General features: G+C 49.4%; 1 protein-coding gene across 7 annotated transcripts in view; it reads left to right on the top strand.

Annotated features, from left to right (window-relative positions):
- Window positions 1-14,357, top strand: part of ANKRD6 (ankyrin repeat domain 6) — a 176,989-nt gene that overhangs the window by 100,931 nt on the left and 61,701 nt on the right. For 5 of the 7 annotated variants that reach the window (XM_037131243.2, XM_037131244.2, XM_037131242.2 and 2 more), the window contains exon 2: window positions 13,170-13,433. In XM_037131243.2, the coding sequence (XP_036987138.1) occupies window positions 13,314-13,433 (120 nt within the window). In that variant the 5' untranslated portion in view covers window positions 13,170-13,313. Of the gene's footprint in view, window positions 1-3,503; window positions 3,604-9,240; window positions 9,317-13,169; window positions 13,434-14,357 lie in introns of those variants that run through there. The other 2 variants (XM_053664939.1, XM_053664938.1) reach the window with 2 other exon arrangements.

Raw genomic sequence — 14,357 nt, 5'->3', positions numbered from 1 at the left:
TCTGGAGCCAAATGCTGTGTCATGCTGTGTGCTGAGTAAGGCCAAGGGGCCCAAACTCTCTGGGGTGGGCCTTAGGGACGATCAAAATGACATATGGGGAGTATTAAATGTTGGAAGGGATTTGGAAATCTAACTGGAGACTTGAGCATCTCTTGGACTTCAGACTTCCACGCATGCACACCTACTATTTCCTGAGGGCTTGCTCTGTGCCCGGCACTGCGTATGCTAAGTGTCTGTCCTCCACTCTCAGTGGTAGTCCTTTAGCTCACCTGTGAAGCCAGTGGCTACCATTAGTGTCCCCATTTTACACATGAGGACATGAAGGCCCAGGGAACTCATATAACATGCCCAAGGTCATGAAGCACCCGAGGGGGGAGTGTTTAAAGAGACCTTCTCCCCTTGTTTCTACCCACTCCTGCCTCAGCCGGCCTTGGAAGAGAATTTAGATGGGAGGCCCGTGTGCGTCAGCTTCTGCAAACAGTGTAGAAAGAGTTGGCGTAGTAGCAGCATTCCCAGACCACTGGATGTCTCCTCTTGTAGGTAATGGGCACTCTTCCCATCAACTCACATGCAGCCCAGACATGCTTGCTTTTAGGAAGAATTATTGCAGAAAGTCACATGGTTAGGAGGAAGGGGGTGAGGAGCGGTGGCATGCATATGGTATCTAGAATTTCTGGTATGAGGTGGGTATTATGTTAATATTTTATTAGCAGAGAAATAGAATAAAGTGGGACCACAGATATGAAAACTGGCTCCAGTAGCAGACCTTGCTAGGTAGAAGCAACCCATGTGTGGCGCGGTCATGGCCTTCCTGACTTACAGGTCCGCCCTGCCCTGAGGGAAGGCCTCTGGCCTCTGTTGAAATGAGGCAGAAAAACAAGGTAGAGTGGCAAATAACAGTTGTTGTTTCCTTATGAGTAGACGCCTATGTTAACCCCAGACTTTCCTTTGCTATATTCGGAATTGAGTTTGTACAGCTACGTTTAGACAGTAAATTGCTGGCTAGCAGAGAAAGTTCATGGTGGGTGGGTGCGTGTGTGTGTGGTGGGAAACTGGCTGCCTGACGTGGCTCTCTTTCAGATTCATGGCGTCTCCTGTGGGCAGACTGCTGAGTCCTCAGCCCGAGCCAGGTGCCCACTGGAGAGACCACAGGGAAGGTGCTCTCCACCCTCAATGGCACGAGCTGTGGCTTCTGCTGGCACAGTGTCATCCAGTGCTTCCCTCCCGCACTGTCTCCTTCCTGAAGGAGCGAGTGAAGGACATTTTATAGGAAGATGTAGTTGGCAGAATACTCTTTAGGCCTGGAACCTGACCATCTCTCAGACAGGGGAGGGATCCCCTGGTTACCACAGCATCACAGGGGTTGAAGGGCATAGTGGGCCCCTGGTTCTTGACCATGGAGGTTTGCATGAGTGACTTTAGAAAGGAAGCACACTCTGTGCTTGTAAGTGACCCAGACTGATCATTGATAGAATTATTAAATATCCTTTACGTATAAGGCATATTTGTATTAGTTTCCTGTGGCTGCTGTGATAAATCACCACAAATTAGGCAGCTTAAATGAAAACAACAGAAATTATTCTCTCATGTTCTGGAGGCCAGAAGAAGGTGTCAGCTGGGCTGTTCCCCCCCCCCCCCCGGAGACCCTTGGGGAGAATCTCCATTAGCTTCTTCCGTCCTCTGTCCCCGGTGGTTCTCAGTGTTCCTGGCCTTACAGCCACCCGACCTCCTCCTCTTCTGCCTGAAGCTTCTCTCTGCTTCTCTTATCAGGATGCAGGCGATTGCATCTAGGACCCACCCACAAAATCCAGGGGAAGCTTTTCCTCCCAGGATCCTGAACATAATTGTATCTTTTGTTGTATGTTAATACTCATAGGTTCCTGGGGGTTAGGGTGTGACCATGTCGCTTGGAGACCACCATTCAACTCACTGCGGCATTCAGTGATGTATTTCAACACGTGGAAAAATAAGAGCAGGCACTTGCTCGTAGGGACCGATGGTCCAGTTGGATAGGCATAGATGTTCATTCAGCAGGCATTTACTGTTCATACGCCGGACTCCAGGCTGTGGGCTTGCACTGGAGAGGAATGGGGCGCAGCCCGTACTGGAGAGGCCAAGCCTCAGGGGAAAAAACGTCACAAACAAGGGCAACCCTAAAGGATTTCAGCCTCGTATGGTCTAGTGTTTGTGCGGAAATATTCAAAGAAGTACAATCCAAAGGCCAAAAGTAATTTTAAAAAGAAGGGTGATCACTTACTTGGCACTCTTAAAAAGTTAAAGGAAACTCCGCTCGTAAACCCCCCAGTAACAGTTTTCAGACCCCCCTGCCCCCCACTTTGCTCAATCCCGCGTGTTCGGAAGGCGGCTGCTCACCACCGCCGCCCCGCAGCCCCTCCTGCTCCGGCCCTTCTCCCGCAGGGCACTTCCTGCTCCTTATCCCAGCGTCTCCTTACCGGACTGGCCAAAATTCAGTTGGTTTTTTCTGTATGTTGGCTCTAGTAGCTAGTGTGTAGTTGTCTTTAACTTTATTCAGAACAATTTTGTTAGGGTGTATTGTGACAGCTGTCATATCAGTGTACTTAAAAAAAAACAACATCAAAATTGGTAAATTTTTGTGAATCTATTTTAATATTGAAGGTGGAAGATAATATGCGACACTTTCAGTGTATTATGGTTTATTTTTTCAAGAAAGGTAAAAACAGAGCTGTGAGTGATCAAACGTGTCAGAAGTAGTTTGCGAAGTTTCTTAGTATTACTGACACTTGGCCAAATCTTTGCTGTAGGGCTCTGTTATGCACTGGAAGATGTTTAGCAGCTGCCCTGGCCTTCACCCACGAGAAACCAATAGCAGGAGATAGCCGACATGCTCAAAATGTCCTAATCAATAAAGTGAAAATGAAAAATGTGTATTTTATTTTACAGAAAAAACGTAACATATATTGGCCAACCAATATATATCTAGATTAGCTAAGCCTCCCTTGACAAATCACCCTTCCTCTCCCCTGTCTCCTGCCCATCCTCCAGCTCTGCTTCCTAAGGCCCAGGAATACCTCTGGCGCGGCAGTCCCCGTAGACGAGGCGGTGAATGTTGGAGGTAGGAAAAGAGGCCAAGAATGCTAACATCACAGTTGCAGTCCAGTTTGGAATTTTAATACTTTATTTTTTATTTTTTTAGAGAAAGGGAGAGTTAGTAAGAAAGAGAGGGTGAGGAACATCAATGACAGACAAAAACATCAATTACCTGCCTTGCACACCCCCTGGGGGACTAGATCCACAGCCCAGGCCTGTGCCCGGACCAGGACTCTGCCCAACTAACTAACTGAGCCACACTGGCCAGGGCGCCTTTGGGATTAAATAACCCCAAAACATTATTTTATATTGGCCCTGTTCAATCTTTGCAACATCCCCATGGGTAAAAACTGTTTTTCTTTCTATTTTACACATGAGGAAATGAGCTTGGATTCATTAAGGAAGTCGCCTCTAATAAGTGGCTGAGCTGAAATTTAAGCTCAGGTCCCTGGGTTTTTGACCTGTGGGACCTGGAGTGTGGAGTGGCACTGGAGAATCTTCTGAGAGGAGGACACCTCGAATTGCATTTGAAGGGTAAGGAAAAGTTTGGGAAGCATCCAAAAAACTAAGCAAAAATGACAGGATGGTGTTTCCAACGTGCTCTGAGCAAGCACCCTGTGGCCAAGCCAGGGCGCAGGATGGGCGGGTGGGTGGAGACAGGCTGAGACCAGCCCCTGCTTGGGTCTGTGTGTTGCTGGACCCTGTTCGGGCAGAATGGGAGTCACTGAGGGTTCTAAGCAGAGGAGAATCACTGTCACATTCTTGTGATGAAAACATGTTCTGACATTGGCGATCACATAAATCGAGGTGGAGAAGGGAGGCCAACACGGAGGAACGGCTTCCCCATGCAAACGTTAGCCCTAGAATTAGCAGTCCCCCCAGATGGTCTGTTCACATGAAATGCTCTTTGGCAAGAGACACAGAGGAAGAGAGGCCCATAGACAAAGGCAAAACAATTGGCCTCAAAGGCCCAGGCACCGTCACCCAGCAGACCGCTGGCTGGCTGATGGGGCAGCATCAGGGGCTCCCCTACTCCACGGCTCCACCAGCTGCTCCCGTCTTTACTGTCTTTACACAAGCTGGAGGGGGAGGGTCGGTTTCTCATTGCTGTCTTTCCTCTAACTCTGACACGTCAGAAGGGAACTTATCGCTCATTGTCTCAGTGGTCTCGAAGCCCAGACAGAAGAAAGAGAGTGTCGCCACTGTGGGCTCAAAGGCTCTGTCTTTCCGAGAGTCAAGTTTGAGAAATCCCAACAGCTCTCTGGCCAGTTCTGTTGACTTCTACAAAGGTATCTTTTAATGAAGATGCGTTTTGAGCCAAAGTACACTGAGTATCTGAATCCTGAACGTCATCCTCGCTTTGGCTTCTGCTTTTACCTGGGTCGAAACTCAGAGGCCAGTTGAACTCCACTTCACCTCTGGTATCCCAATTTCTAAGTTAGATAACCACAATTTCAAGAAACATCTTCAGGGCCCCGTTGGAGGCCACAGTGACAGTTCAGGTGAGAAGCGAATGCAGCCTGAGTCAAGACAGCGGAAGTGCAGCTAGAAATTTAAGCAGTTACCATGCAACCATGCTTATAATTACTGAGCGCTCTCTATGTGCCAGGCTTTGTATAGTGTGTATATTATCTCATTCAGTCTCTGCAATAACTCATTGAGGTAGGAGCTGTTATTCTTTCTATTTCACATGTGTGGAAACAGGCTTAGAGTCATTAAGAAATTTGCCCAAAGTAGGCGGCAGAGCTGGGATTTGAGCCCACGCAGTGTGGCTTTAAGGCTTGTATTTTTAATCTCTCTGCCTTACTGTCTCACAGCAGGAGGGTTAGGTGATTGATTGAATATGAGCATGAGGGAAGGGGAATAAAAAGAACAGGAGGGGTGTCCAGATTAGGCAACCAGGCAGATGAAAGAAGACAGAGTACTCTTCAAGATGAGGACTCAGGAAAAGGAATGGGTGCGGGGAGAAGAAGGAAGATGATCTGGTTGTGAACATGTCGGTAAGTCACATCCCAGTAGGATGTCTGCTAAATGGTTGGGCATTTAAGAATTTGGAGCTTCAGAGAAAGCGGTTGAGGCTAAAGGAGGTTTGAAGCAACCGTATCCAGGCAGCAGAGGAGCCACGTGGGCAGCAGTGGGCGGGGCGGGGGTACGGTACTGAGAACTGGAGAAGGAAATAAGCAGAGAAGACAACCAGGGATAGAATCTTAGGAACCTACAACATCTAAGGGACCAGTGGAAGGTGAGCCCTTGAGCGAGAGAAAGAAATCATTTGAGCGATGGTAGGAGAACGAGGAGAGAGTGTGTCACGAAACCAGAGGAGGACCAAGTGGTGAAGGAGGGATGGTAGTACCAGTGCAACCGAGAAATCATGTAAAAGGTAGGAACTGAAAGGTCCCATGGCATTTAACAATTAGGTCAATGTTCAACCAGCTGGTTGTAAACCATTATAGCCACTTTGGAAGACAATACAGGTTTTCCCTGCTGTCTACAGGTAGAGCCTGCCTATGAATCCTTTCACAAGCAGAAATGGCATAAAGTGAAGAAGCAATTACCTTAGGACACATGTTGGTAATGGATGCACAAAAGAAATCAAAATAAAGTGCTCACAGATGCAGTTCAAAGCTGTGGCAGCCTGCAGCTGAGATGCAGAGTGGATTTCCTGGGGAAGGAGCTCGGCCATGTCACGCTGGCTGCTCCAGGTGTGTGCTGCCTCTGTGATGGCTTGCTGAAGCCTGCACTGAACGCTTACCAACCTCTAGGGCTCCCCATCACCAGTGTAAGAGCGGTCCAATGTCTTCGGCCTGGTGGAAGTTTCCCCACAGTCTGATGACACTGGTGGTCACTGCTCATGCATTATGAGCTCCAGCTGCAAAGGTCTCTGTTTTCCTGTTCCTGACACACACTTTCAGACCATCCTGCATTCACTCTTACTGTGTCCTCTGTCCGTGTCCTCCCCGGCTTCTCTGTTTCACAAGATCCTACACGTCCTCTAACACTCGTTCAAGTGTTTTACCTTCTCCGTGAAGACTTTGCTGACTCCTCGCACCACCCCCAGCACAGCAGGCAGGATCCCCCTCCCCGTTTCCATAGTTCTTTGTGCCAGTATCTTCAATAAATGCTTAATACGCCCACAATCAACATCAACAGCACTTTTAGTAGGAAAATTGGGGGCAGAAGGACGCTACATCAAAGCAGACTTAAGGAAGGGGTAGGAGCAGAGCTTTGGATACATGAAGGATGGACTGCTCTAGCACTTGGTTTGATTATAATTATTTTTTCGTCTTTAGTATTTGTAATTCTGTCCTGTGGGGTTGAGGGTAACGAGAAGAGAGTTGCCGGGGTGGCGGCAGGGCTGTGCAGGGCTGGTGCTGACAGACCTGTGTCCCTGGGTGGGGACTGTGTCTGTCTCGAGACCAGTGATTCTTCTGGCCCCAGGGGCTGCCATCCCCCATTTGGGGAGGGAGGGGGAGAGGATAATGATGACCCTCCCTTCCCAGTGGTTCTCTCTCAGAGGTTCTGGAGTTACAGCCAGTCTCACCTGTGGGGAAAGGAAAGCAGTTAGTCGATTAGGTTAGCACCTCCTCTATTTCTTATGGGATCTACAGGCTTTTGAAGACCCATGAATGATTAGAAAAGGCAATTGATGATTAGTTTTCCTATCATCCACCTAACGGACCTTGAAGGCTATTCCAGGGACCGTGCTATTCCAGCTACTGGGGATACAAGATAACCAAAGCAGGGCCTCTGCTCTCAAGGAGCTCAGTCTAACCAGGAAGACCAATCCTGAGCTCATTCCAGTGATTACACGGTGAAACCAGCTCCTGTCTTGGTCAGGCTGGGCTGCTATAACACAGCACCCTAGACTGGGTGGCTTAACCGATAGGAATTTACTTCTCACAGTTCTGGAGGCTGGAAGTCCCAGGTCAGGCTCTAGCGTTGTCTGGTTTCTGATAGGACTCCCTGGTTTGCAGATGGCCAGTTCCTTGCTAAGGGGTCACATGACCTTTCTTCTGAGCAGGTGGGGTGGGGCCAGATCTCGGAGAGAGACAATACATGGAGACTTTTGGATATCTCTTTTTATAAGGCCATTAATCCTATCAGACCAGGGCCCCATCTTATGACTTTTTAAAAATGTTAATTAGCTTCTAAAAGCCCTACATGTTTCCAAATACAGTCAATAGTGAGGGTTAGGGTTTTAGCATATGGATTTGGGAGGAACAAAGTTCAGTCCAGAGTAAGAACTTACAGAAAACTGTAGAAGCACAAATGAGGGCATGATCGTTCTGTCCCTGGAGAGCTGCGGGGGCAGAAAGCTCAGCAAGGGCTCGGTCTGGACTTTGAGCGTGTGGATCATTTGCTCAAGGACCTGAGTGCCTAGTCCCGATTTGGAGGCTCTGGTGATTTAATAGTGCCAGCCCACCACCAAGTAATTCTTGTCACATGTAAAAATGGGACGTCTCCAGATATCACACCCCTCCTGTCGTTACATCTTCATTCCGTGAATGATATGTTCTCATGCCTCTGGTATTTTACATTTGTTAGCAGCTTTTCTTGATGGTGGGTATGTCAGAGTTTTCCTGAATAGTATCCAGATGTCCCTCCGTTTTCACGGCAACAGCCTGTGTCTCCTGCGAAGGCGGTTATTTTAGATCCAGTCACTGTACTTGAGAATGCTCAAGGAGCAAGCGCGCAGTTCCCTCGTGCCAGCAGGGTGTGCAACGAGCCAGGGGCTCCTCGAGAGGTGCGCCCCTGCGTCTGTCCTTCCCGTCTTTCGCAGACAGCACCCGTGGGTGCCAGGCTCTGCGAGCAGTCTGTGCTGTGCTGTCGTCGTTGCTTATCAAGGTCCCTGCCTATGGGACTTATGTCTGGGACGTATTCTCAGGAGGAGGAGATGTCCCGGAGGCTTTGAGGAGATAAGCCACTTCTCGTTGAGTGCTTCTGTCGCACTCGGTTTACATTTCTCTCTGCCATCTCATCTGGCCTTGGGGCCCTGACTGAGGCTTATGGGGCCAGGTGACAAGTTTCTTTAAACTGAGGAGTGAGTCACATTCATCTCTGTTCCGGCCCCATGTGCCCTGCAGTGGTGATCAGAGTGTCCCAGTAGTGGTCACTTTGGGATAAACCAGTACAAGTGTTGTGTACCAAAAATAAGCGTATCGTTCCACTGGCTCTTTGTCTCCCCAGTGGAATTCTGTCTCTGCAGCGTATTGGCCTGGGTCCCTGGCTAGTCTCCTGCCCCTGGTATAAGCCAAATAATGGTCATAGCAGAGTCCCAGCCCATCATCCACAGGAGCTACTACCCTCAGCAAAATGGGGGCAAGGCTTTGGGCAGAGAGCGGGCTCAGAAGGTGTGTGTTGACAGTTGTTTTCCATCTCCGGGACCAACAATTCTGCCTTAGCAAATGCAGGCAAGATGGTGATGTGGGCATAAGTCAGTGAAACCCTCTTCCTCTCTACGTTTGCTCCAGTTGGGAAGGTGGTTTTCTGTTGTTTCAACAAGTGGGCTGGAGGACATACCTATAATATTTAGGTCATTGACTGAACATGAAGCAAATTTGCTCCCTTTTTCTCCCTTCCTCCTCTCTTCAGAGACTGTTCAAAGGAGAGTCTGTGAGACAAACTGTGGGTTTACAAACGTCAGGGACAGCGCTCGGCTGCCTCCTCACCTCCTGGGCGGCTGCAGCTGCCTTGCAGAGCTCTCTGCTGAGGTGCACCTAGTATCTGGGGCTTTGCTGTTCCCAAAACTTGAGCCTTTTCCTGCTACCAGAAAGGCGGTTCGTTACTGATGCTAACCCTGCTGCCTCCTCCTCACAACACGCACATTCATCTCTTCTTGCATTACTACTGAAAGAATGCAAATGTCGTTGGTCTGAGCATCATTCAAAAGCCGCCCACCCATCTGTGAATTCTTCGCAGACTCTTCTGTCAGGGCCGTGTTACAGGTCCTCTGCCGGCAGGGGGGAGTTCTCCAACAAAACCTAGAGACCTGAAATCTTTCAGAAGCTGTGACGAGCAGAGCAGACTAGGACGTGCTGAATGGATGTCTTAATAGGCTTTTAGATGTGATTTGGCCAGTGTTGGCAGAGGAAGCTCACGGAAAAAGGCAGCAAGCATTGTAACGTAAATCACTGCAGACCCACTGGGCGTGACAGCCTGGGAAGCTAGCGATTTCTCCAGGAAAGAATCGACTGCAGTTATCCAGCAACAGAACGTGGTGTAGCATGGGGAGGACAGACCCCCGCGTGTGAGTACAATCTCTCTTTAATGCAGGGTTTGGAGCAGGAGGAGCAAAGTGAGTTATTGTAACCGATGGCGTCCCTGGGCGCCTGTGGATCGTCTCCGGGGAGGTTGTACACAATGCCCGGCCGGGACTTTTGTTTGCAGGTCTCTTCTAGAAGATTCCGCCTGAATGTAGTGGCTTCGGGAGACTGGGAACAGGAGGCTTTGTTGTAAGTCCTCAACAAAACAGCAGAAGCAAACCTCAGAGACCTTTTGCTATAAAAAGAAAACCGATCACATCACAGACCAAACAGCTGCGTGGCCTTCTGGCGTTTGTTATGGGAGACAAAAGAATCGGCAAACTGGAGAGCAGTGGAAACGGGGCTGAGAGAAAGCAGGGAAATCTTTACTGGAGGCTAAATCCCTTTCTAGATTCAGGGTACTCGTTGCATATTTATGATCATGCAATTTATTTCATTTCTGCTAAAAGAACTGGCAGCATGTTTGCATTTAAGGTTTCTCTACAGAACACTGTGAAAATGAGCATCGTGACAAAGAGGGATGCGATTGATCGAGTTGGGGCAGAAGAAATTCCTCACTGCCAGCAATGAGAAGTATCTTGAATGATAGCTGATTCACTTGGAAGGGGAGGCTCAGGTTAAATGAGGGAACAGGGTTGCTACAGCCGAGTACCCAACAGGTTGGCTGGGAAGTTTAACTCCTTGACTGCAGACTGATCGGCACTCCACATGCTTCCTCTTCCCTCCCCACTCATAGTTGGGGGTCCTTCATGCCCTCTTACCCCTCTCCCCCAGCCTGCCTCTCTGCTTGACAGGTATCAGATGACAAGCTGAGCAGCCCCTCACTCCAAAAGGATGAGGGTTATTGTTCCAGCAGGGCAGTGGTCCTGAGAGAGGTGGGCAGGAAGCGGAGCTGTGCCTGTTCTCGCACCCCAGGCTGGGGGTAGAAGAGGAAACAGAAAGGAAGCAGAAAAGAAGATTCAGCCCCTTTTATGTCTTCCCATTCACCCTGTAAATGCCCCTGTAAATGCGAGAGCTGGAGGCCCTAGCAATAAGGCTATTTACTGGATTAATTTGAGAATGAAGTTCGGATATCCAAGTACACAGGGATGATGCTAGCAAAAGACTAGGAATTGAAAGCCTGGGATTCTGTTCCAGATTGTGCACGCAGGTTTTTGTGCGGCTAGTGGGGGTTCGGGGAGGGGGACATGTATCCAAAATAGTGAGCTGTCCTGGAGGCTACCCTGTGCTGCAGGTGAGCCTAGCTGAGCCTGGCCGAGAGTAGGTGGAGGAGGGGTAAGGTGGGGTGGGATGGGATGAGGAGTGGGGAACATTTCATTATTTACTAGCTGTCATTGAAAAGCAAAAATAGGACATTCCTGCTTGGCCAACATTTTCTCAAAACTGTAATATTTTTCTGACTCAAAACATGTATATAATATGTTCTGGATTTGCAAAGGGCTGTTTAACAAAGGTAATTATGTAAGCAAGGCTATCTCAGTAGCTAGCAACCATGGCAAAAAGTGTAGCTGTGTTTTCGTCTCAGTGTCTGAGAGGCTGAATTTATTGCATGGGATGGGCGGGGGTAGGGGTGGGAGGGGAGTGGCTGGCAGTGCACCGCAGGCCTGTTGATCTGGTGCATCTGTTGCTGGGGAGACCAGACAGCACTTCTGGTCTGGAGCTCGTGACCTTAGCTGACCACATGCACAGAGGTTACAGCAAGATCTCTCTCCCCGGGAGCAATGCTATGGAGTGGAATGAGTAAGATATTAGCCATGATAATGATATTTGTATGAACCAGACCATCGTCCTTGAGACATTCGCATGCCCATTTCAGGAATGGCTTGGGCATGGGAGGGTGGCAGTTTAGGTCCAGCGCACAGAAATAATTGAGTAGATAGATGGAGGAGAATGTCATGTGGGAGGGAGATCATGCAAGAGGCCACAGCCAAGTTCTGTATTTTCCTGCCATTTAGACTGGGAGTCCTTTTTCAGTTTCGGAGCAAACAAAGCAGAAGCTCAGTGTCATCAGTTCAAAGGTTCCACAGTTTCCCTAAACGAAGAGAGACAACGTGTCCTGTGCTTATAGAAATAAGCCACTTCCCCACAGCGAGGTAGTCTGGCAAATAGAAAAGCCCAAATTGCTGTCTTTCCCTTCGATCCTGGGAATTAATTCCCAAAGCAGTTTCCAGCTTTGTTTTGAGCCTCAACTTAATTCTTTCGTTGACTCATTCACTCCCCAGAGACTTCCGACACATTCCGGGCTCTCCGACCCTGGCTGACTCGGGGCCGGTGCTGCTGTGGCACGGGCCCTTCTCCGGCGTCTCGCACTTCTAATGAGCCCAGTGACCAGAGCAGGATGGTTGTGCGGCTTCCTTCTCTCTGTTTCCTTGGGATGCTTTGGCTGCATTTTGGGTGTTTTGGGATGACAAGGTGAAATTTGATAATTCACAAGTTGGGGAGAGATAAGAATTCTCTTTGAAGTCACCACATTCACACCTGGCCAGTACATTCACGTAATAAAACACCATCTCTAATCCCTGCCACGGTCCTGTCATTGTGTCTGTGTTATGTCTGAGCCTTGAACCCAAGTCTCCCAGGGTGGTTGGGGAGCTGGCCTGCCCCGATGTCACGGTGCCCCGGAGGTACAGTGTGGCACAGCCCAGACCTTGCCCAGTCACGCCAGGGCCAATTCCTTAATCTTTAGAGATTGGAAGGAGCTTCGGGTTTGCCTGGAAGCAACTGAAAAAGATGTCTGTATGTTTGGGGCCTTCAGACTTAGAATGGGAAGGTAGGGTCTGGGATGAAGAATGGTGGGTGTCCCTTTGGTGCAGCATTTTCTTTCCTTTTGCACATACTGCTCTTTTTAATAAGTATATTTTAGAGCTCAGAGAGACCCTCACTTCCTTGCCGTTGATCAGACCTTTAAGCATTCCTTCTTGTACCCAAAGAACCTTCACCTTGAAAGTCATTACCACTGGCTTTGGTTTGGTACAGCAGTGGCCCAGGACTCCTGGGAGGAGTCAGTCTTTAACCTTCTATTTGTTTGGCCATTTTGTGGGAAGATGTGCTTCTTTGCCACTGGTTAGTACGTCCAGACCTCTGCTATGAGTGTCCTATACACGGTTTCAGTAGGCCGTTGATTTCTCGCTTGTTAAGCTGGGAAGCCACGGCCCGTGCCCGCCCAGCGCAGTTGGCATTGCAGGCTCTCAGAGTGTCTAGCATCCCTGTTGTTCCCAAGGTGGCTTGTTCCAGCAGCAGCTGGACCCGCGAGACAGCCGGGCCTGTGCCCAGCTCTCCATCTGTTCCAGGACTCAAATGGCCCAGAACTCCCTGCACCATTTGTGGGAAGAAGAGGATAGAGGAAGAGAATGGCAGTACATGCTGGGAGAAAATCCCAAGGAGAGAACCCCCCCTCAGGGTCTCTCCACTGCCCCTGACCTGCCACAGTGGCACGTTAGCCACCGTGGACCCACAGGACTCAGCCCAGAAAGCCCTCTGTAGTAATCATCCATCGTACGGTGACTTGCCCAAGGTGGCTCTCGAAACCAGGTGATGTCGAGGAGATTCTGTCAGGCCTCCTCTGACCCTCAGAGAGATTCAGAGCAGACCTCAAAGTTCTAGAGAATCCCAAGTTCCCTGCGGGGGCAGAAAGGAGGGAGGCTGGCACATCTGCTGCCATCCAGTTGTGAGCTCAGGGGCTTTACTGAGCAGAGTGTCCTTCCTGCTGTCCTGTCTCCCCCATTCCCCTCGCCTGCCGTGAGCCATTAGCACAGTGCCCTAAAGTCAGAGAGAAGACATGTGGTCTGTCCTATGTGCTGAGGGGCACTGATGGCAGCTTTGTTTTGTAACCCCTAGGTCCCGAAGATGGCCTAGTGACAAGAGCACCTTCCAATGACTGGGAGCATCTGTCTCCGTGGGTGCCAGCTCTGGCCAGTGGTGTCGTGTGGAGCTGAAGGGACGTGCCTACCTCTATCTGGAAACCTCCTTCCCTCCTAATTCATGAGCCAGCAGGATGCGGTCGCTGCACTTTCAGAACGCCTTCTCATAGCCGCATACAAAGGCCAAGCAGAGAATGTGGTTCAGCTCATCAACAAGGGCGCCAAGGTAGCAGTTACCAAGGTAACAAGAGGGGCATTCCTGGGGGAAAAGCCTGCCTTTTAACCATTGTCCTCAAAACTGTGCTGTTGGGCTCACAGCTTTTAAATAATTGGATTTTTTCCCCCCGTAATGGACATTTAGAGAGAAAAAAGGAGGATTAAAAATGCTTTCATTGCAATCTTTCAAATGGAGTAGCTTGTATGTAGCATTTGACAGTTTTTAAAATCAGAGTGTGGCTTTTTCTCCCTTCTTCAGCCAAATGGACAGGGGAGCTCTGTGGAGAAGTGGGGAGACTACAGCTTATTGGGTAGAGTATTTGTTTAATGGTCCCGTTAGACAGGCTTCCTCTGGAGGGGGTCTGGCTGTGGACAGGGCTCCTCTCTGCTGTGCAGAACCTTGTTGTCCCCATCTGCGCAGTGACGGACGTGGACCGGGTGGCCACCACAGCCTCTTGCGTCTTCGATTTCGTATGGGTCAGTAAAAATGTGTAGCAAGTGTTGGGGGGCATTGCTTACCCCTCACCAACAGGTAACACTGTGGTAGACAAGGGAACAGAATGGGCTGAAGTGCAGTTTTGTTGCAAAGCTGAGCAAAGGCAGACTCTGCACAGTTAAGTGGCCAGTTTAAATACACAGGCAAAATAATACTGATGATGAACACTTAGCACTTAGTATGGCTCTAAGCTGTTCCCAGTCCTGTAGATGGGGTTCTCTTTCCATCTCCCCTTTAGAAATGAGCAAACTGAGGCTCAGGGGGATGTTTTAAGTAACTTGCACAAGGTCCTCAGCTGTGGAGGTCACATTTTTGGTCAGTCATATGTAGTCTCTATATTTCATACTTCCAGTGTGCGCCTTTCCCAGCACCTCCAAGCAGTTGTAATGCGATGCGGCCACTGTCTGCCAGGAGAGAGCCTCAGATCCCACAAGTTAGGGGCTCACTCCCACA

Source organism: Artibeus jamaicensis, unplaced genomic scaffold, assembly GCF_021234435.1.
Source record: "Artibeus jamaicensis isolate MK-2021 breed Jamaican fruit bat unplaced genomic scaffold, CSHL_Jam_final contig_387, whole genome shotgun sequence".
Lineage (NCBI taxonomy): Eukaryota > Metazoa > Chordata > Mammalia > Chiroptera > Phyllostomidae > Artibeus > Artibeus jamaicensis.
Note: the sequence above shows the minus strand (reverse complement) of the source record. Positions and strands in the feature narration are given on the sequence as shown.